At 38.4% G+C, this 20,984-nt stretch overlaps 1 protein-coding gene across 1 annotated transcript in view; it reads left to right on the top strand.

Moving 5' to 3' along the window:
• LOC108709955 (microtubule-associated tumor suppressor candidate 2) overlaps nucleotides 1-20,984 on the top strand; it is a 288,085-nt gene that overhangs the window by 92,403 nt on the left and 174,698 nt on the right. Inside the window, exon 3 of the mRNA XM_041584508.1 lies at nucleotides 5,702-5,942. Within this exon, the coding sequence (XP_041440442.1) occupies nucleotides 5,702-5,942 (241 nt within the window). The remainder of the gene's footprint in view (nucleotides 1-5,701; nucleotides 5,943-20,984) is intronic.

Genomic DNA, 20,984 nt, shown 5'->3' with positions numbered 1-20,984 from the left:
AGTGTTCCATTGAATATAGATCATGGTACATGTATAAGGTTACTTATGCTGTTATTGTCATACCAAACAGAAAGGGAACATCCTAGTGTATTACAGAATATTGTAGCCATGTGATTATTGTAATACAGTGATTGGCTATAGCTTTGCTGTAACCCCCCAACGATCAACACAACACAAAGCAACAATTAGCTTACAAGTTGTGGTTTCACCCCAGGGAATGAGCTAAAATAATTTCTGATTCAATTGTTTTATCATGGACCTTATTAGCAGTGCTGATGATCTGAACAAGACATCACATATTTCTTACATAAAGTAGGCACTACAGAGGGATGAAGGCCATTAAGAAACATTTGTATGTTTTACAAACCTTTAGATCTGTATCTGAACTTCAGTTCACAAAGGACAACCAAGTGAGATCCTTACTATAGGCACCAATGAAATGTTCTCCTGCTATTTAAATCCATATGCAATGGTTATAAAGTAAAAGATTTGTTTATGATGTGGCTGAAGCCACCCACCTATTGCAGAATTTAGGACGCATCTGATCCTTAGTGATTAACCAAAACAAATCCAAACCCCTAAAGTCATGTTATTTTAAAGCTCTGGACATCTGAAGGAAATCAGTTTTTTATGGATAATACAACCAACTACGCAATTCTCCACACAATATATAGGCAAATTATGGTTTCAATGTTGTCCATATCTCCTCTGGAGAATTCAGTAGCTTAATGCCAGGCTTGGAGGCAAGTTTTGGTTGCATTGAAACTAGATGTACTGCCAAACAGAGTCTCTTGTAGGCTTCTAGTCTTGCTTGTGTTGCTCCCCAACTTATTTAAATTTGAAGGAATGTTGGTGGTAGGTCCATGCCCTGGTTCTTCTGGGATACTAGCAAGGCTCCATGCATCATTCCATGCCATATTTTATATACTGAGCTTAATGCATCAGTCTAAAGTTTCAGAATCTGTATAAAAATAATGATCAAGGCCTTCAAAGTTGCCACAGGAGCTCCCCCTCTTGGATTTTGGTAGGAGTGTAGCAGCACTGCACATGCTCAGTCTGGTGTGAGCAGCTGATTAGAAACTAAATTTAAGGGGCAAAACATCAAGCAAAAAGTGAGGTTTGCCTTAGAAGCTGTGCTACAGGGTTGATGATTAAATTCTAATGCAACTTGTGCTGGTTTCATAGCTGCCATATAATGAGAACCTGGATGGCTGTGGTTGCCTTGGGCTTGACCAGCAGCATTTCTACCCTACGTATTTGTTAAGCTTTAGTTATCCTTTAAAACACTGGGGTAGAAACTGAAAATGATCTATAAGATCATACGGCTCAGACACAACATCCAAAAGAACAAACCTTTCATCTACACTCATCAGTAATCTTACATATCTTGTACTAGAAGCTGGAAAGTCCTTCTCACCTTATGCTTAGTTGTTTGGGGTTTGGATGGTTTTATTACCAAATACAACCAGATAATATCTGGTGAGGTTACTCTTAGCACCATGTTTGCATATAACAAGTAATACATATATACTGTGTAAGCACAAAACATCCAAGAACTATTCCGAGGTCTAGCGGAAATGATAAGTTAATTGGCTAGAGGAATTGAAGTCGATGAGTAAGAGAAGAGAGTATTTTGGTACTCATGCAGTTGAAAGAAAGAATTTACAAACTTCAGCAGCAATGAGAGAAGGTCATGGCTACCACAAAGAACATTCCCCTGAATGCTGTATAGCGTATTTACAGCAAGAATTTTTCAAGGCCAAATTTCTAAGACAAACAACAAGAGAAATAACGCTTTGTGATTTTGTTTGGTTTCATTGCCAAATGGAGTTATTGAATATTTTGTTTGAAATAATATATTTCAATAGGTAGTACATTCATTTAGAATTGGTGGTAGTGTTTTATAATAGCAAGAATAATGATATAAAACTACAGTTTATTGTAATTTACCTTTTTTCTGCAGTTGGAGTGACAGGCTTTGCTGTAATGTTAAATGCAATAGGGCTGCAGACATTTAGTTTACTTTAGGCTGCATGAAAGTGTCATTGTTGTGTTTCTCCCTTTTTATTAAGGATACAGTGAGAGCTGTGAAGATGTGGAATTCTCTCCCTGAATCAGTGGTACAGGCTGATACATTAAATAGCTTTAAGAAGGGGTTGGATGGTGTTTAGCAAGTGATGGAATACAGAGTTATGGGAGATAGCTCATAGTACAAGTTGATCCAGGGACTGGTCCGATTGCCACTTTGGAGTCAGGAAGGAATTTTTCCCCCTCTGAGGCAAATTGGAGAGGCTTCAGATGATTTTTTTGCCTTCCTCTGGATCAACTGGCAGTTAGGCAGGTTATATACAGACTTAAAAGGTTGAACTTGATGGACATGTGTCTTTTTTCAAACTAACTTACTATGTTACTATGATACTGGCACAAACGCACATTAGATTTGCAGTTAATCTGTGCTACTGCAGGTATCAATTCTCCTGAAAATGACTGCCCCCTGCCTACATATGGATGCCAGCACCAAACCACGTGCAAAAAATGTTCTCATGCGCCAGCACCCTAACTCACTAAAAAGTGCTGGATATACAAATAGCCATTTGGTACCCCTTTCTGTTATTACCCCCTGTACTGTGGCAGTAGCTATGTCACAGCTGCATCAATGTGACTATTGTTTTGAACAGTGGGGTGTGGTATAGCGTATATATAATGAATAAAGTACCCCCTATTGTAAAATATAAGGACATTATGGGGCACATTTACTAATGTGATATTCGTTCGATAGAACGATTAATGGGGACCTTCCCCGTAGGCTAATATTGATGCTCGGTAGGTTTTAGGTGGCGAAGTAGGTGGTCGAAGTTTTTTTTAAAGATACAGTACTTCGACTATCGAATGGTCGAATAGTCGAACGATTTTTAGTGCGAATTGTTCGATTCAAAGTCGAAGGTCGAAGTAGCCAATTCGACGGTCGAAGTAACCAAAAAAAACATTCGAAATTCTATGTTTTTTTCCTTCTAATCCTTCACTCGAGCTAAGTAAATGTGCCCCTATAAGTCACAGAAGAGTTCCATGACCTTGTGCTTTTATACAGGTAATGAAACTAGGGATGCACCGAATCCAGGATTCGGTTCGGGATGCGGCCTTTTTCAGCAGGATTCAGATTCAGCCAAATCCTTCTGCCCAGCCGAACCAAATCCTAATTTGCATATGCAAATTAGGAGTGTGAAGGATTTCTGGGTTTGGCTGAATCCAAAATAGTGAATTCAGTGCATCCCTAAATGAAAGTCCGAGGTAACTTCTAATATCCTCATGTTTTACTATAAGGGGTACTTTGTTTATTATAATACTCACGTTTTAGTGAGTCATGTGACAGAAATGACATCACTAAGAGCCGTTTATAAGGATATCATTTACAGTATATTCATAGTGGATACAGTGTATATATAGTGAATAAAGTACCTCCTCTTATATAAGGATATTATGTTACCGAAGAGTTTCATGACCATATAAAAGTACAAGGCCGAATAAGTGGAAGTCGTTTTTGCAGTCGGCTTCAGCTATATAATATAATTGATTTTAGTGGGAATAAGCTGAATGTTTGCCAGGAGGCAAAGAGGGAACATTGGGCCCAGCTCAAGCTGTTGGCTTTCCGGGAAGTACATAATTGTTTTCGATTTTAGAGAAACTTTACAGCATTTTTATCCGAGGCAACAGAAAAGTTCTGGGAATTGTGCGACAAGTGAATCGCTATTTTATGAATAAACCTGAGCAGCTATCATTCAGTTAGTAGGTAAAGAGATATCAGAGGGCTCATTACTGTCATGTGGAGCAAGTGCTACAAGTATAATGACTGTAAACGGTCCAGCTCCTGAGTTCTGCTCTCTTGTGCCAAGTTTACCTTTGGTATCACAGCCCAATACAGTGCTCTGTGCACAATGGAACCCTGCAGTTAGGGTTTCCACCTTTTTGGGAAAGCTTTATTGGCCAAGGTGGGGGGCGGGTCCACGAGTGATCTCAAATGTATCGGCAGCTACAGTGCCAGTAAATTTGTAATACCGGCTGCGGTAACCTGTAGTTAAAGGGGTTGTTCACCTTACAAACACCACCACTTCCACCTGTCTGCTACATACAATGCTGTTCTCACATCACATCGGCAGTTTCAGAACACTTCACACATGCATTCATGTAACTGTCACAAGTAACACCTTTCTAGGAGTTGGATAATCCTATCACAGTAACTACACAGAATCAACACCTCTGTGAATTTCAGATGTCGCCTCTCTGAAGTGTTACACTGTGCCGTTGTGATTGGATTAGTGGAAGAGTTTATATGCTGAAAATTTCCCACACCAGTCAGTTGAACTGAAGAAGCTGCTCGGATGAGTAGTAAATGTTTTCAATAATTACTCAGAAAGTCCAGTTGTTTTAGAATTACTTATGCTAGATATACCATGATCTGGATGAATGAAAATCTTCATAGTCATATTGTTTTCAGATTGTTCCCCAGAAATAGACTTTTTTGAATTACTTTCCGTTTTATATATTTTACCGTTTTTTCAAAATCTAAAATGTAATGTTCCTGTCTGGCATTTGAGTCTGTCAGTTTAGTAATTCAGACGCAGACTCTAAACCAGTGCCCATACTTTACTAATGTGTGGTCTACTTTCAGCAATTTTGTCCCATTATGATCTACATCCATAAAAGCTTTGTTTGCACTCTGTTCCTTGGAAAATATGACTTCAATATTACATTGATTTATGAGAGAATTTATATTGCTATATTTAACAACTTAATGTAATAAATATCTGAATAAAAAGCATGAAACAGGAGGGTGATTTAGACAAGTTGTTTGTTGACCGTGTCTTGAGATCTACTGATCACCAGCTGAAGGTCTACTAGTAGATCCGGATCTACCTGTTGGGCACCCCTGCTCTAAACTGTTAAATTTTGCAACATTTTATTGATACATTTTGGGGCAGATTTACTAAGGGTCGAATTTTGAAGTTAAAAAAACTTCGAAATTCGACCCTCGAATTCAAATCCTTCGACTTCTAAAAAGATTTTTAGTGATCGATCGAAGGATTTTTATTCGACCAAAAAAAACTTAGAAAAGTGATCATAGTGTTCATTTCTGATTCTATATATTGTGCCAGAAAAATCCCCAAAGTTCACATTTTAGTTTGCATTGACAAAAATGAATGATTATTTTATAAAGAAGTTACCAATAACTCAAACATTCATATTTTTTAAGATCCATCTGTTATTATTTAAGATGAATGTAACATTACCGTAAAATTGTTAATATAAATAAAAATATAACAAATTGTAACCATACTGTACATACTTCCAAAAGCATAGAATGCGATTGGTAGGCCTGAGACTTCTTACCCTAAAGTGCCCTTAATCACTTGGGAGGGGTAAATCCAGTAGGTGGCTGAAAAATACAAATGAAGCACCTGATATATAAACATATATATATACTTGTATTTCTGTTTAATACAATGTTCATTATCAGCATCAGTGATCATCATGGATTGTAAACAGATCTGAAAGCACCTGCTGTCAATATGTTCAGTTCGAATATCAATAAGCTTCTAAAACTCACTCACAATGGAGTATAATAATCTTTTTATGAAATTAGCAAGGTGACACATACAGATGGATAAACACTTCTGACAATAAATATTTGTTCCTTTTCTTCCAGACGGCTGAAAGAACAAGGAAAGAAGAATTCTCTTCTTCCCCATTTTCTCACTATGAAGTTCCTCCCAGTTTCTATCGATCCACCGTGATCTTAAAGCCCCAGCTCGGTTTGGGTGCCGTCACCAGATTGCCGTCAACAAGGAGCAGAATCTTGGCCGCAAGTCAACGGTCCTCAACCTGCGCCCTTCCACCTCAAGAACAAGTGGCATCTTCTGAAAGCCTTATCAATACAGAATCTTCAGGTAGACTCCATGGCAACCACATTGTTCAGTATAATTGCTGTATTTGCATTCCTGGGTGTAAAAAATTGTCGTTTATGTGGCTCTCTATTACATACAGGTATGGGATCCTTTATCCAGAAACTCATTATCCACAAAGCTCCCAATTACGGAAAGCCTGTCTCTCATAGACTCAATTATAATCAAATAATCTAATTTTTTTAAATGATTTCCTTTTTCTTTGTAATTATAAAACAACATCTTGTACTTGATCCCAACTAAGATAAAATGAATCCATATTAGTAGCAAAATCATTGTTTATTTAATGTTTACATGGTTTTCTAGTAGACTTAAAAGGGTTGGTCACTTTTAAATTAACATTTAGTATGATGTAGAGACTAATATTCTGAGACAATTTGTAATTGGTTTTTGTTTTCTATTATTTGTGGTTTTTGAGTTATTTAGCTTTTTATTCAGCAGCTCTCCAGTTTGCATTTTCAGGATCCAAATTCCCCTAGCAACCCTGCACTGATTTCAATAAGAGACTGGAATATGAATAGGAGAGGCCTGAATCGAAAGAGGAGTAATAAAAATTAGTAGTAATAATATATTTGTAGCCTTTCAGAGCATTTGTTGTTCAAATGGGGTCAGTGACCCCCATTTGAAAACTGGAGTGAATCAGAAGAAAAGGGCAATTAATTAAAAAACTATAACAAATAAATAACGAAGACCCATTAAAAAGTTGCTTCGAATTGGCCATTCTATAACATACTAAAAGTTAACTTGAAGGTGAACCACCTCTTTAAGGTATGAAGATCCAAATTACAAAAGATCCCTTATCTGGAAATTCTTAATAACAGGTCACATACCTGTAATGATAACCATAATGGCAGCAAACATTTTATAACATAAATTTACAGGTACAGCTAATACGATGGGCTGATTTCCAAAATCTTTTTTGATTATCAGTCTAACGTATCAGAGTCTCTATATTGTCTTGGCTATGCACTGGCAGCAAAATCAACTTGTCTGTGTGTCTATAAAATTGATTTGATTTGTTACAGTTGTGTTTGGGGACAGACAAGTCAGCCGCTGGATACATACAGAGCTTCTATAATTATTTGTATTATTAGTGATGTTTATGGCTATGAATTAAAACAAAGTGATTATTAAAGCAGGAAAGCCTTTATATGGTTTTAGCATCAGTCATGACTGATGTAGGCTGTATACCAACATACATATTCTTCGGCACACCACTTACTTTTCCTTTTTTCTTTAGGGTGCATTCAACTCCTCCAGCTACTTCCAAGCCCGGTATTCATACAAAGATTCCCATAGGGAGGAAGCACACCAAACATATGATTTTGCCTTTTAGGACATTTATTCAGCAGTGTTGGCACAAGCTTTCGGGGTCAACCCCTTCCTCAGGTGCAATAAAAATCAAGTGAACATCATTGCATTAAATACCTTTAACACCATGTGAGCTATCATGTGATACAATTAACTGTTTAGTGCTTGATCCCATTCATCTTTATATAATGGTTTATAAGTATCCCAAAATTCATGAAGGAAAGAAGAATCCCTTTAGGAAAATTCATTGCCTGCAATATCACAATAAATACTATAAATAACTCATTTAAGTCATACTTGTATCAAACATTATTAGCAACAATATTAAAACCTTTACAAAAAGCAATTAATACATTATCCTTCAACCAGTAACGCTACAATTGTAGCCTAATAGAAACTTGTTACATATTATAAAAAACATCTCATGTTAAAACTTTCATTTAATCCCACAGGTGTTAGGGAATCCAATCTTTTTATCCCCACTGCTTCTCGCTGCAGCAACCGTTTTCTTATATTACCTCCCCTCTCAGTAGTTACCTGTTCCAATATATTCCATCTTAATTGGGCAACCGTATGTTTATTGTGAAAAAAATGTTTTGCCACCGACATTTCAGATAAATTTTCTTTCTTATTTTCCTGTTTCTCTATATCTGGTGTATAATTTCGAATACTACTTTTATGTTCATTTAATCTGGTTTTTATAGATCTACTCGTCTGTCCTACATAGGTAAGTCCGCATGGGCATTTTATCATGTAAATGACTCCTGTACTGTTACAAGTAAAATGCCCATTCAATTTTATTGGATAGCCCTTGGATGGATCTGCTATAATGTCACCTTTCAGGATACCATTACAATGTGCACATTCACCACATCTGAATGTGCCATTTTTTAAAGGTGCCAATAATCCCAAATTTTTATCTTTTTTCAAGATTTTCTTAGTCACTGTCTGTCCTATAGATTTTTCTCTTCTATACGAGAATAATGGCGGGTCTTTAAACAGTTTACCCATTTCTCTATCTTTTTGTAGTATCCTCCAATGTTTCAAAATTATTCGCCTAACATATGGTGTCTGGCAACCAAAAGTTGAAACAAATGGTATCTGAGAAATTTTTTGTTTCCCCTTTCTTTCTCTTCTTGTTAATAGCCTTTTTCGTTCCATCACTTTAAGATCTTGTTTTACCTCATTAAGTTGGTCCCTGTCATATCCCCTTTGTGAGAATTTTTTTATCATAGCATCAGCTTCCTGTTCAAATACATTTTCTTTAGACGTAATACGTCTCACCCGGGTTAGCTGGCTACGTGGAAGTCCTTTGAACACCCCCGGTGGATAACAGCTTGATGGTAACAATATTGTATTACAATCTGTAGGCTTATAATGGATTGCCGTAGACAGGGTATTATTTTCAATGGATACTTTAACATCCAAAAAGGCTAATTCCTGTTCAGACCATACTGAGGTAAATTTGATGGTATTATGTACCTCATTTAAATTCTGCACCATCATTTCAAAATGATCCACAGTACCATCCCAGACCAGAAAAATATCGTCCATGTAGCACCAGTAATGCAATATATACTTGTTCCACATATTGTTATTAAAGGACCAGTAACATCAAAAATTTTTATCTAAAAAATACATTCTATATGATAAAAATAATGGACATGCCCTAATAATGCCCTATAAAATACCTAGCGTTTTTTTTAAAAAAAAATCAAAATACTATTTCTCCATTACCTTGGAAACCGGCGATACGGCGATCAGTTCGCCCCTGCGTGCACGTTCCCGACACTGTTCCTCCACACAGCACTGGAAGTCAGGAACAGGACGTTGCACACAGAGCAGAGAGGCACAACTTCTGACAAGGCAGCGTGAGCTGTGGAGAGAGAGGCTGCACGGAAAGAGAGAGTAACGCTGGGGGGGAGGGCTTCAAAACAGCTGGCACAGAAAGCTGCTGGGACAGAAAGGGTGCCAATAAAGAAAGCCTGCGGGGGGGGCAGAAATAAATTCTGTAACGGAGAAAGAAAGGCTTGTCAAGAAACTCTGGGGGAGTGACGAAAGGAGAAGGCTGCGCGACTGAACGGCAGTGAGAAGAATACAGAGGAGGGGGAGGAAAGTTTAAGGCTGGGTGAGGGAACTGCAGTGAGACGCACACGGAGTCAATGGCTGTGTGACAGGAACATGCTGAGGGAACAGCAGTGAGAGAGGAAGTGACGTCACGAAGAACCGGAAGAGGCACACAGCTGCGCGCACGTAGGGAAGGAGAAAGAAGATGAAGCCAGAAAATGGTGGAGACCCTTTGGACGCCGTGGGACATCGCCGGTTTGAGTTTTTTCAGGTGTCTTGCCGAAACTGCAGGAAAGGGCAGCATATTGGGGGTAAGTAATGTACATTAATTATTTTTTATTGTGAAAAAAAAATGATGTTACTGGTCCTTTAAGGATGTATTTACTTTCAAAATCATGCATAAACGTATTTGCATATATAGGAGCCATATTGGCCCCCATAGCGCAGCCTATCTGCTGGACATAGTACTGCTCAAAAAATACAAAATAATTTCTGGTCAATATCATCTCCAAAATTTCACAAGCAAAATTAATTTCATGATTTTCTTTATCCAATTTGGTTAGGTATTGTCTTATGCTTTCAATGCCCTCACTATGTGGAATTGTAGAGTATAGATCACATACGTCCAAAGAACACAAGAGTACCTTCCTGTCTGGCAATTTTACTTCCATTATTTTATCCAGGAAGTCTGTGGTATCCTGGATACAAGTATGCAATAAAGAAAAAATTGGTTGACAAATTACATCCAAATATATAGCTAATGGTTGTAAGATTGATCCACATCCTGAAACAATTGGTCTCCCCGGGGGATTTTTTAAGGATTTGTGTATCTTTGGTAGAAAGTATATATATGGTATCTGAGGCCATTCAACACTAAGTACCTGAAACATTTCTTGTGATACAAGACCATCCCTCACAGCACCTTCTAGAAAGTAATCTATTTGTTTCTTAAATAATTCAGTAATATAAAAAGTGACAAACAAATTGATTTAGTTAAGAAAAAATTGGGTTTACATTCCACATTTATTCCGATGAATACACCAAAATGTATTGATATGTTTGAATGTATGGTAGGACATGACCTCACAGCACTTGCTAGTAATCAGGATAAAAGAAATGTAAAAAATAATAATATGTCAAAAATGGAAATTAAAGCTTTAAATGATCTAAAATCAAATGATGATATTATTATTCAGTCAGCGGATAAAGGCGGTGCTACTGTTATTTTGGGTCGAGAAGCTTATATTAATGAAGCATGCCGACAGCTGGGGGATGCAAATCGGTACAAAAAGCTTACTTTTAACCCCACTGAATTATTTAAGAAACAAATAGATTACTTTCTAGAAGGTGCTGTGAGGGATGGTCTTGTATCACAAGAAATGTTTCAGGTACTTAGTGTTAAATGGCCTCAGATACCATATATATACTTTCTACCAAAGATACACAAATCCTTAAAAAATCCCCCGGGGAGACCAATTGTTTCAGGATGTGGATCAATCTTACAACCATTAGCTATATATTTGGATGTAATTTGTCAACCAATTTTTTCTTTATTGCATACTTGTATCCAGGATACCACAGACTTCCTGGATAAAATAATGGAAGTAAAATTGCCAGACAGGTATGTGATCTATACTCTACAATTCCACATAGTGAGGGCATTGAAAGCATAAGACAATACCTAACCAAATTGGATAAAGAAAATCATGAAATTAATTTTGCTTGTGAAATTTTGGAGATGATATTGACCAGAAATTATTTTGTATTTTTTGAGCAGTACTATGTCCAGCAGATAGGCTGCGCTATGGGGGCCAATATGGCTCCTATATATGCAAATACGTTTATGCATGATTTTGAAAGTAAAAACATTCTTAATAACAATATGTGGAACAAGTATATATTGCATTACTGGCGCTACATGGACGATATTTTTCTGGTCTGGGATGGTACTGTGGATCATTTTGAAATGATGGTGCAGAATTTAAATGAGGTACATAATACCATCAAATTTACCTCAGTATGGTCTGAACAGGAATTAGCCTTTTTGGATGTTAAAGTATCCATTGAAAATAATACCCTGTCTACGGCAATCCATTATAAGCCTACAGATTGTAATACAATATTGTTACCATCAAGCTGTCATCCACCGGGGGTGTTCAAAGGACTTCCACGTAGCCAGCTAACCCGGGTGAGACGTATTACGTCTAAAGAAAATGTATTTGAACAGGAAGCTGATGCTATGATAAAAAAATTCTCACAAAGGGGATATGACAGGGACCAACTTAATGAGGTAAAACAAGATCTTAAAGTGATGGAACGAAAAAGGCTATTAACAAGAAGAGAAAGAAAGGGGAAACAAAAAACTTCTCAGATACCATTTGTTTCAACTTTTGGTCGCCAGACACCATATGTTAGGCGAATAATTTTGAAACATTGGAGGATACCACAAAAAGATAAAGAAATGGGTAAACTGTTTAAAGACCCGCCATTATTCTCGTATAGAAGAGGAAAATCTATAGGACAGACAGTGACTAAGAAAATCTTGAAAAAAGATAAAAATTTGGGATTATTGGCACCTTTAAAAAATGGCACATTCAGATGTGGTGAATGTGCACATTGTAATGGTATCCTGAAAGGTGACATTATAGCACATCCATCCAAGGGCTATCCAATAAAATTGAATGGGCATTTTACTTGTAACAGTACAGGAGTCATTTACATGATAAAATGCCCATGCGGACTTACCTACAGTATGTAGGACAGACGAGTAGATCTATAAAAACCAGATTAAATGAACATAAAAGTAGTATTCGAAATTATACACCAGATATAGAGAAACAGGAAAATAAGAAAGAAAATTCATCTGAAATGTCGGTGGCAAAACATTTTTTTCACAATAAACATACAGTTGCCCAATTAAGATGGAAAATATTGGAACAGGTAACTACTGAGAGGGGAGGTAATATAAGAAAACGGTTGCTGCAGCGAGAAGCAGTGGGGATAAAAAGATTGGATTCCCTAACACCTGTGGGATTAAATGAAAGTTTTAACATGAGATGTTTTTTATAATATGTAACAAGTTTCTATTAGGCTACAATTGTAGCGTTACTGGTTGAAGGATAATGTATTAATTGCTTTTTGTAAAGGTTTTAATATTGTTGCTAATAATGTTTGATACAAGTATGACTTAAATGAGTTATTTATAGTATTTATTGTGATATTGCAGGCAATGAATTTTCCTAAAGGGATTCTTCTTTCCTTCATGAATTTTGGGATACTTATAAACCATTATATAAAGATGAATGGGATCAAGCACTAAACAGTTAATTGTATCACATGATAGCTCACATGGTGTTAAAGGTATTTAATGCAATGATGTTCACTTGATTTTTATTGCACCTGAGGAAGGGGTTGACCCCGAAAGCTTGTGCCAACACTGCTGAATAAATGTCCTAAAAGGCAAAATCATATGTTTGGTGTGCTTCCTCCCTTTGGGAATCTTTGATGTAGGCTGTAGGCATAAGGAGCCTTCTGTACTTCTGCACTCAAAAGGGATTACATGCGTTTAATGAATAAATGCACTAGCGTCGTCAGTACTAGCAGTATTCTGCAGTGTACTGTGCCCTACCATTGTGAGGCAATTATTAGGGTAATATAAGGAGAGGCACAAAGTTTGCCCATGTCTAATAGTTTGACCATGTCTATTAGTTTCTCTGTCTAGGAAGGTGATGGCTTGTAGCAAACTTTGCACCTTTTATAACGTTACACTTTTATTACATTATTATATATTTATCTGACAGGGTCAGAGACCCAGAGCAGTTTCTACAGAAACTGTAGTACAGGAATTGGACCTGTTATCCAGCATGGCTGGGACCTGGGGGTTTCCAGATAATGGATCTTTATAATCTGTCTACTAGAAAATCAGGTAAACGTTAAATAAATCCCTTAAAACGGTTTTGCTTTCAATAAGGATTAATTTTATCTTAATTTGTATCAATTACATGGTACTGTTTTATCATTACAGAGAAAAGGGAAATCTTTTTTTTTTTTAAATTTTAATTTTGTAATTGTAATGGAGTGTTTGGGAGATGGCCTTTCCGTAATTGGGAGCTTTCTGGATTGTGGGTTTCCAGATAACAGATCCCATACCTGTATATAACACTTGTGCTCATAGCTGTCATTTTTCTGCCATGGGATTTCTACCATCTGGCTACCATTTCACTTGCTTATACCGACAATATGTGAATGAAGAAAACAATATTTGCTTCATTGTTGTTCTTATGGGGCAAGTTTGAAAATCAGCACAGTGATGTGGTTTTCACTCATGGGTCTCCATTGTTCAGTTCTTGGGAGGCCAAATAGGGCAGAGATCTGCTTGTTTGTAAACCACACCAAAGGGAATGTTCAGAGTGTACGGACAACTTATAGCAATGGTGCGTGTTTCATTTTAGTAGTTTTGAAATAATTATAGTAACTGGGGAACTATTGTTTTATTGGAGTCTATAGGTTTGACATCACTTTGACACCAGCACTGACAAAAATAAACAGATATATATATATATGGATGCACAAGTATGAATAAATACTAATTTTCTTCACTCAACATTAGAGTGCGGGTCCCTGTCTAATTGCTATATATATATATACAGTATATAAAATATGTATATAGACAGACAGCTATAAGGGCTCAGTTACGAACACAAGCCCAGTTGAGCTTTCCCCACAATCAGTTGCACGTATAACCCCATTCATTGAAGGTACTTGCCTAAAGATGCACTGCTGCGTCTATTCACAGGGGAACCCTGGAGCTACCATGTCCCCCGGGCCAAGCCTTGAATATAAAGAACTGGGTGCACACATCACTCTTACTGTAAACACCAGCAATAATGCCATTCTGACTTAGTTTTTCAGCACAGTTGTGTCCAATAAGTGTTGAAGTGGGATAACAGTTGCGTCAACCCTGGCAAATAACTTATTCATCAAGTATATATTTATTATTTGGCTATGATGTCCATAATGTAGCCAGTATATCCAGTTTCCAATGAGGTTTCTTACTAACTGTACTATTTTTATTTCAGTAACGTAACTACCCCCTGCGGGGCCCAGTGCAGGCCTTGCAGCTGGACCCCCTTCCAAAAGTGATTTTTGCAGGGGATTCACTCATGCGTGATCCACCGGTGGGCCCCAAGGGGGTGCGGTCCCTGGTGCAGTTGCACCCCCCGAAGAAAACCACTGTGTTATTTAATGATGATGATTAGTGATGGACGAATAAAATTCACGAATGGGCGAATAAAATTGACATGCGTCAAAATTGTTGAGTGCATAAAAATTATTGTGCATCAAAATTATTCCGACGCCCATTGACTTTAATTCATTAGGACAAAATAGTCGCGCATATAAAAATTGCTGCTCGTCAAAATTAGTTTGACGCCCATTGACTTCAATGCGTTTCGAAAAATTTTCGCCGTTTCGTGAATTTTAGTTTAGAGAATTTTTCTGTACATTCGCTAATTTTTCAGCGAAGCAAAACGCCACAGATTCGCCCATCACTAATGATGATGCTCCTTATTGCTGCTAACCGCATTGCTCTCCATTACCCTTGGTAGAATTGGATCTCTGTAGGGAAGTACTGCATACGGACATCTCCAACTATACCAGTATATTGTCTTCAGAAATTATAGGAATACAGTCTATAAAGATGAAATATAATATCCTGAGACATTTGTATTATCCACAGCAGACAAAAGAATATCCATGTTACGCACCAGGCACAATGAACCCCACAAGTCAAACCAGCTTATTAACAATCATCACTCATAACAAATAGTCAGAGGCCCTTGGGCTTTGGGAAGAAGATCGAAGGTGAGACTTATGGTCTTTCACAAGGCGAGACCCGTATGCGTCACAAGCCGTTCAGTTATTTTGGCTCTGCTCTCGCTCTTTGTAAGGGTTGGTGCATTATGAAAACATAGTAGGTCAGTGCCAGGGTGGAAAGAATGCTTTGTGTATACTGAATTGACAGAAATAAATGACAATAACACATGCTATGGCCATGTGCTGCTATATTCATAACAAATATGTTCTCTGCTGGAGACTGCGTTATTTGTTAAAGGTGCACAGAACAGCTGTCATTGATCTAGCTGTGAGAGTAGAAGAGATAGAAGCTTAACTGAAACAGAACAAACAAAATATCTGATGAATCGAATTCTCTACGGTGACAGAAATGAACACAATAATATAAAATAAAACATTAAATGGAAAGGTAAATCAAGTTGGTAGTTATGTGATAATATGCCTTTATGTGACTTTTGAGTGAATTTTTTTTGCCTGGTACAGTTTTGTAGCAATATTTGTGGTGTCGGCGCTAGAATTTCACCTTGCAGTTTGTTTTGTCAGAAAATCCCAGATGCTAAATGGAAAGGGGCTTACCGGAGTGTGGCTGCTGTTTGGTTGAATTGGGAGTGTCCGAGTTTAGCAAAATTGGGAGTGTCCGAGTGTTTTTCAAAATTGAAATATTAGTAGGCATGATAATTCTTTGTAACCATCAGAACAGCACCAGTAACCACCTTCCTAAAGGAACAGTTACACCAAAAATGTAAGGTATTTTAAAGGAATGACAATACAATGTAGTGTTGCCCTGCACTGGTACAACCAATGTGTTTGCTTCAGAAACTCTCCTATAGTTTATATAAACAAGCTGCTGTTTAGCCATAGGGGCAGCCATTCAAAGCTTAAAGGGCATGTAAAGTCTAAAATAGAATAAGGCTAGAAATGCTGTATTTTGTATACTAAATATAAACATGAACTTACTGCACCACAAGCCTAATCAAACAAATAATTTATGCTTTCAAAGTTGGCTACAGGGGGTCACCATCTTGTAACTTTGTTAAACATCTTTGCAAGACTAAGACTGCGCACATGCTCAGTGTGGTCTGGGCTGCTTAGGGATCGTCATAAACAAAGCTGCTTGAGTTCTGCATGGCTGGAAAGTAAGGCGGGGGCTCCCCCTGCTGTTCATATGTATGATTGTTTCCCTGCTCAGCAGTTAGGGACCGTCTGACAATTCCTATCCACAGCAGTAAATGAAGGGAGAATTTCACTGCATACAGTCAGGTTTCTTATAAAAACGGTACACATTTTTTTTATTAAAAAAAAGGTTTCTTTTTCATTAAAGAAAGTAAAAATGGGATTTTATTTTTTTGCCTTTACATGCCCTTTAAAAAGGAGAAAAGGCACAGCAGATAACAGATAAGCTATGTAGTATACAATCGGATTCTTCATAACCTATCTGTTATCTACTGTGTATCCTGTGGTTGAATGACTGCCCCCATGTCTACACAGCAGCTTGTTTATATAAATTATACATTGTATTATCATACCTTTAAAACATTTTCATTTTTGCTGTTACTGTTCCTTTAACTCTTAAAGGGTTATTTACAAACATCTTCAGACCAGCATAGGTATACTGATGGCAACTGGGTCAGACTATAGCGGTAATGAGCAGGTGTGTGCAATTCCAGTCCGTGCAGTCGGATCTGATTGGCTTCGATGACAATTGGGCCAACTTCAATCAATATAAAAACGTTGGTCTGATTGTGATTGGCTGGAGTGTTCCGTCTGATTTGCAGTCACTTTCTCTATGTATTGCCCTTGACTTTTATAACCTCAATGCAAATATACAGAGTTATTACTACGATACTAAGGTTTATTAGTCTGTGGAGTTTTAGGGGGCTTCAGATGTTTCAATCAAAATTTAAAAATATCTTTTCTGAAATAATGGGACGAGTCATTGTCGCCAGTTGATAAAGGAATATCTCTAAATAAAATATTTTGATATAAAACAGCTGCAAGTAACATTTATAGATACACACTTTAAGGCCGCCAGTCCTTATTAGATGTAAGTGGGTGAGGCTCAGTCTCAAGGGTAGGCCCAGATGGGTAATCTGTCAGTTCAGGCAAATTCCTGGTGGGCCGATTACATTTTAGGTTAAGTGAGCCAGAGGAGTGTAGCCACCGAATGGGGGCCAAAGTAGCTGAATGTGAGCTGAAGCCGGCCAATTGGGAGTCAAAGCTGCTGAAAAGAATGAAGAATGAAGAAGCTGCTGTCGCCTTGAAGGAAGAAGAATGCCTGCCAAATTTTAAAGGTAAGTTTCCACTGAACACCAGTGGTCTTTTTTTTTATTTAAATCCCTGGCCACAGTGTTTTTGTTAAACTTTTATAGAGGTAGAGCCCTTACCACCAGTGTTTTTGTTTTTTTACTTTTATGGGGGCCCTGACCACCAATGTTTTTTTTAACTTGTGGAGGTGGCCTGGCTGCCAATGTCACACATTCATGGCAGCCATCAGGGGGGAGAGTTGTAGGGGGCCCCAAGGGTAAGGGGGGCCCCTGCCACGCCACACTTACTTGATGAGCCGGGCCCCCTGCTTTCTAAGAACTGCCGACTTCGGGAAGGCATGGACGTTTAAGGGGCCCTGGCAGCCAATTTTCTTATAATGTGTGGGGGGGGTGGCCACCAATTTTTTTTTCTCATGAGGGGTGCTAGCCACCAAAATTTTTTTATGGGGGACCCTGACCACCAATATCTTTTTATTTTTTATTAACATGTGGGAACCCTAGCCACCAATATTTTTTTTGTTTTTTTTAATGTGTGGTGGGGGGCGGACCTTTGGGGTGGGGAGGGCAGACCTGTAGGTGGGGCTTGCGGTGGGCGTAGCCCAGGGGGCACAGGAAATATTGTCGTCTGGGGCCCTGTGATTTCTGATGGTGGTCCTGCACACATTTATATGTTGGCTGCTTTGTTTTTTGCCAGGACTTCTTTTCACTCCCAGTCTGGCCCTCTGCTCAAGGGTATTGCATGAATTACCATATTCCATGAAAATCCTTCCCAGAATTCCTTCTGTGTTACCATTTAATACAGGTGCTTGGAGTCATTGTGCCATTTAATGACTTGAAGTCACTGTATTATTTTATGCTGGGACTCACCGTGCCATTTCTTGTAGAGAGTTATTTTGCGCTTTATTGTTGGTAGTCACTGTGCTATTTAAAGGGGAAGTATCGCAAAAATAAAAAATTGATAAGCTTCAGCATACTGAAATAATATACTTTCTAAATACAGTCAATTAAATATTCTCCATCGTTTCTAAAATAATCAAGTTTATCTTCACTATTCCTCTCTCAGCATCTGTTTCTCTTTATTCTGTCTTCATGCAGCAGTTGGCTGTCAGATTGTTATCTAGATGCAATATACAAATAATATACTGCAATATACAGTATATTATAGGGGAGCTTCCTTTCCTAGCAGATGTATTAGAGCTCACTTAAATAACTGATTCCAGAACAAACAAAATCTAACAAAATAACTGCCTTTTGCACAAATCCTACATGTAGAGAGACATGATGTCTGGTGATTTTAATAGAGTGAGCTCTAATATACTGTATCTTCTAGGCAAAATGAGTCCCCCTATAAGATATATTGGATCTAACTGTCAATAAATATCTGACACCCAACTGCTGCATGAAGACAGAATGAAGAGAAACAGATGCTGAGTGAGGGATAGTGAAGATGAACTTGGTTATTTTAGAAACATTACAGAAATTTTGATTACATTTAGAAAAGTTCTTATTTCACTATGCTGAAGCTGATATAACATTTTCATTTTCACGAGAGTTCCCCTTTAATGTTATGAATCATGGTGTCATTCGATGCTAGTTTTCACTATGCCCTATGATGTCACTGACAGGGGTGCTCCGCCAATGAGGCGAGTTGAAGGCTGACACCTCAGGCGGCAGCGCCCCACTAGGTACCAGGGACAGCAAAAATGCTGCTCCTGGTACTTTAAGAGCGAATTTCCGAGGGAAGGAGGGGGCAGCAGCAACTGCTGCTGCCTCAGGCGGCGGAGGGGCCAGGATCTCCCCTGGTCACTGTGTGGGAGGGGCTTCCAGATTAAAGGGGAACTTAACCCAAATGTTTTACTCACCACACGAGACTTGATGTAAGAATGAAACAGAAGATTTTTATTCAGAATAGGAACACCAGGACACTCAACAGACACTCCAGCACACACTTCCACTTCAATTTTCTTCAAGGAATCACTGCAGAGTAGGCACACCTGCCATAGGATCTTGGATCACACCTAACCGACTAGTGGTCCGATATATGCTCCACCCCCACTCTCCAATAGTGGCCCGATACCTCTTGGGTGATATCCCTCCACTCTTCCAGGTTAGGACCCTTTTCCATCCAGAGACTCAGGTGTTCTTTCCTACCTTGTCCTAAACTATCACTGATTCCCTTACTTACGGAGTGCCCGTAGGAAACTAATTCCACTTCCTCCTTGATGGGGCCACAGCTGCCCTTACTAACTATCCTTGCTATCTCGTGCACCTAGTGCTCTCTTTACTTAAAATCTTTCCTATTCTAGCTTTTTCTATCTATTAATGTTGTCTTCACTCACCGATCAGCTGATGTCCTTCTGTCACGCCCTCCCATCAAGACTGCTCACCTTGGGCGGGGGCACCTCCTTTTATAGCCCTTGTGTGCTCTATAGTGGCCTCTAGTGTCTGGGGAAGAAATTACAACTAAACTAAGAACTAATTACACAAATTACACTAAACACTTTTACAAACACACAATATTTCACAATCAAACACATTTTTTGTCACATATCACACTTACATCTGGTTCACCCCCTTACAACTGTATTTTATGATTCTGGGATTCTGGTGTCATTTCATGCAGAGAGTCTCTGTTCCAGTTTCCTTGGGGGTCATTGTATCAGGATATGTAATTTGACAGAAATTCATTGTAACTTATATCGGTCATGTTTGACTATAAAACAATGTGTGTATCTTATGCAGAAATGAGAATGGTCTTCAAATGTGGACTTAGCTTATGAAAATATTCTTTAACATGATTCACGTCCCATAAGCATGGACTAGTCAGAACCTTCCAGCGCCTCTGATTGTAAAGCATGGATTGTAGGCAGACAGCAGAGAAATTCAGAAGTTGGTACCCTCAAAGTCAAAATCACTTGGATCTGCAAAAAGTAAGACAAGACACCCCAAGTGATTGTAAATCACTTACCCTTTATCCCTGGCCGGTGCCCTTGTTAGTTTGAAAATGCCACGAGCCAGGGTTCTTCTCAGCGATCACCACAGGGTCTGATGAAAACAAAGTAGAGTGAAAAAGTTGGCCTTTTTGTTAAAGTTTGGCTTTTCACTCAACTGCTTATGTGCATCCATGTGAAGAAAGAAGAAGCAGGAAGAGGATCACTGCTCACAGAGAAGAACCCAGGGCCAGGACAGTTTTCTGCTGACAGGAGCACCAACTTGGGATATCAGGCAAGAGAATACAATCACTGGGGGTTGGTTAAATTTTGGCTCCCTTTCAGTGATTTTGGCTTTCCTTCTCCTTTAAGCTTCCAGTCAGTTTCATAAGAAACCGATAGGAGCCAGTCTGTTTTTACATTCTTCATGCACACATCTCGTCCAGATGGAATTTGTAAATCAATCAATTTCCATTTATTGTCATGATCTGCTGTAGTCCATAAAATGCTTCTGCAGTCATTGACAAACAACTGCAGCGTGAACAGTAAATTGCCTGCCTGTTTATTGATCAGGGTAGAGAAGCGTGACAGATGCAGTTGCA

Source organism: Xenopus laevis, chromosome 2S, assembly GCF_017654675.1.
Source record: "Xenopus laevis strain J_2021 chromosome 2S, Xenopus_laevis_v10.1, whole genome shotgun sequence".
NCBI classification, from domain to species: Eukaryota; Metazoa; Chordata; class Amphibia; order Anura; family Pipidae; genus Xenopus; species Xenopus laevis.
The sequence above is the reverse complement of the archived record's forward strand: the minus strand, read 5'-3'. Positions and strand labels throughout refer to the sequence as shown.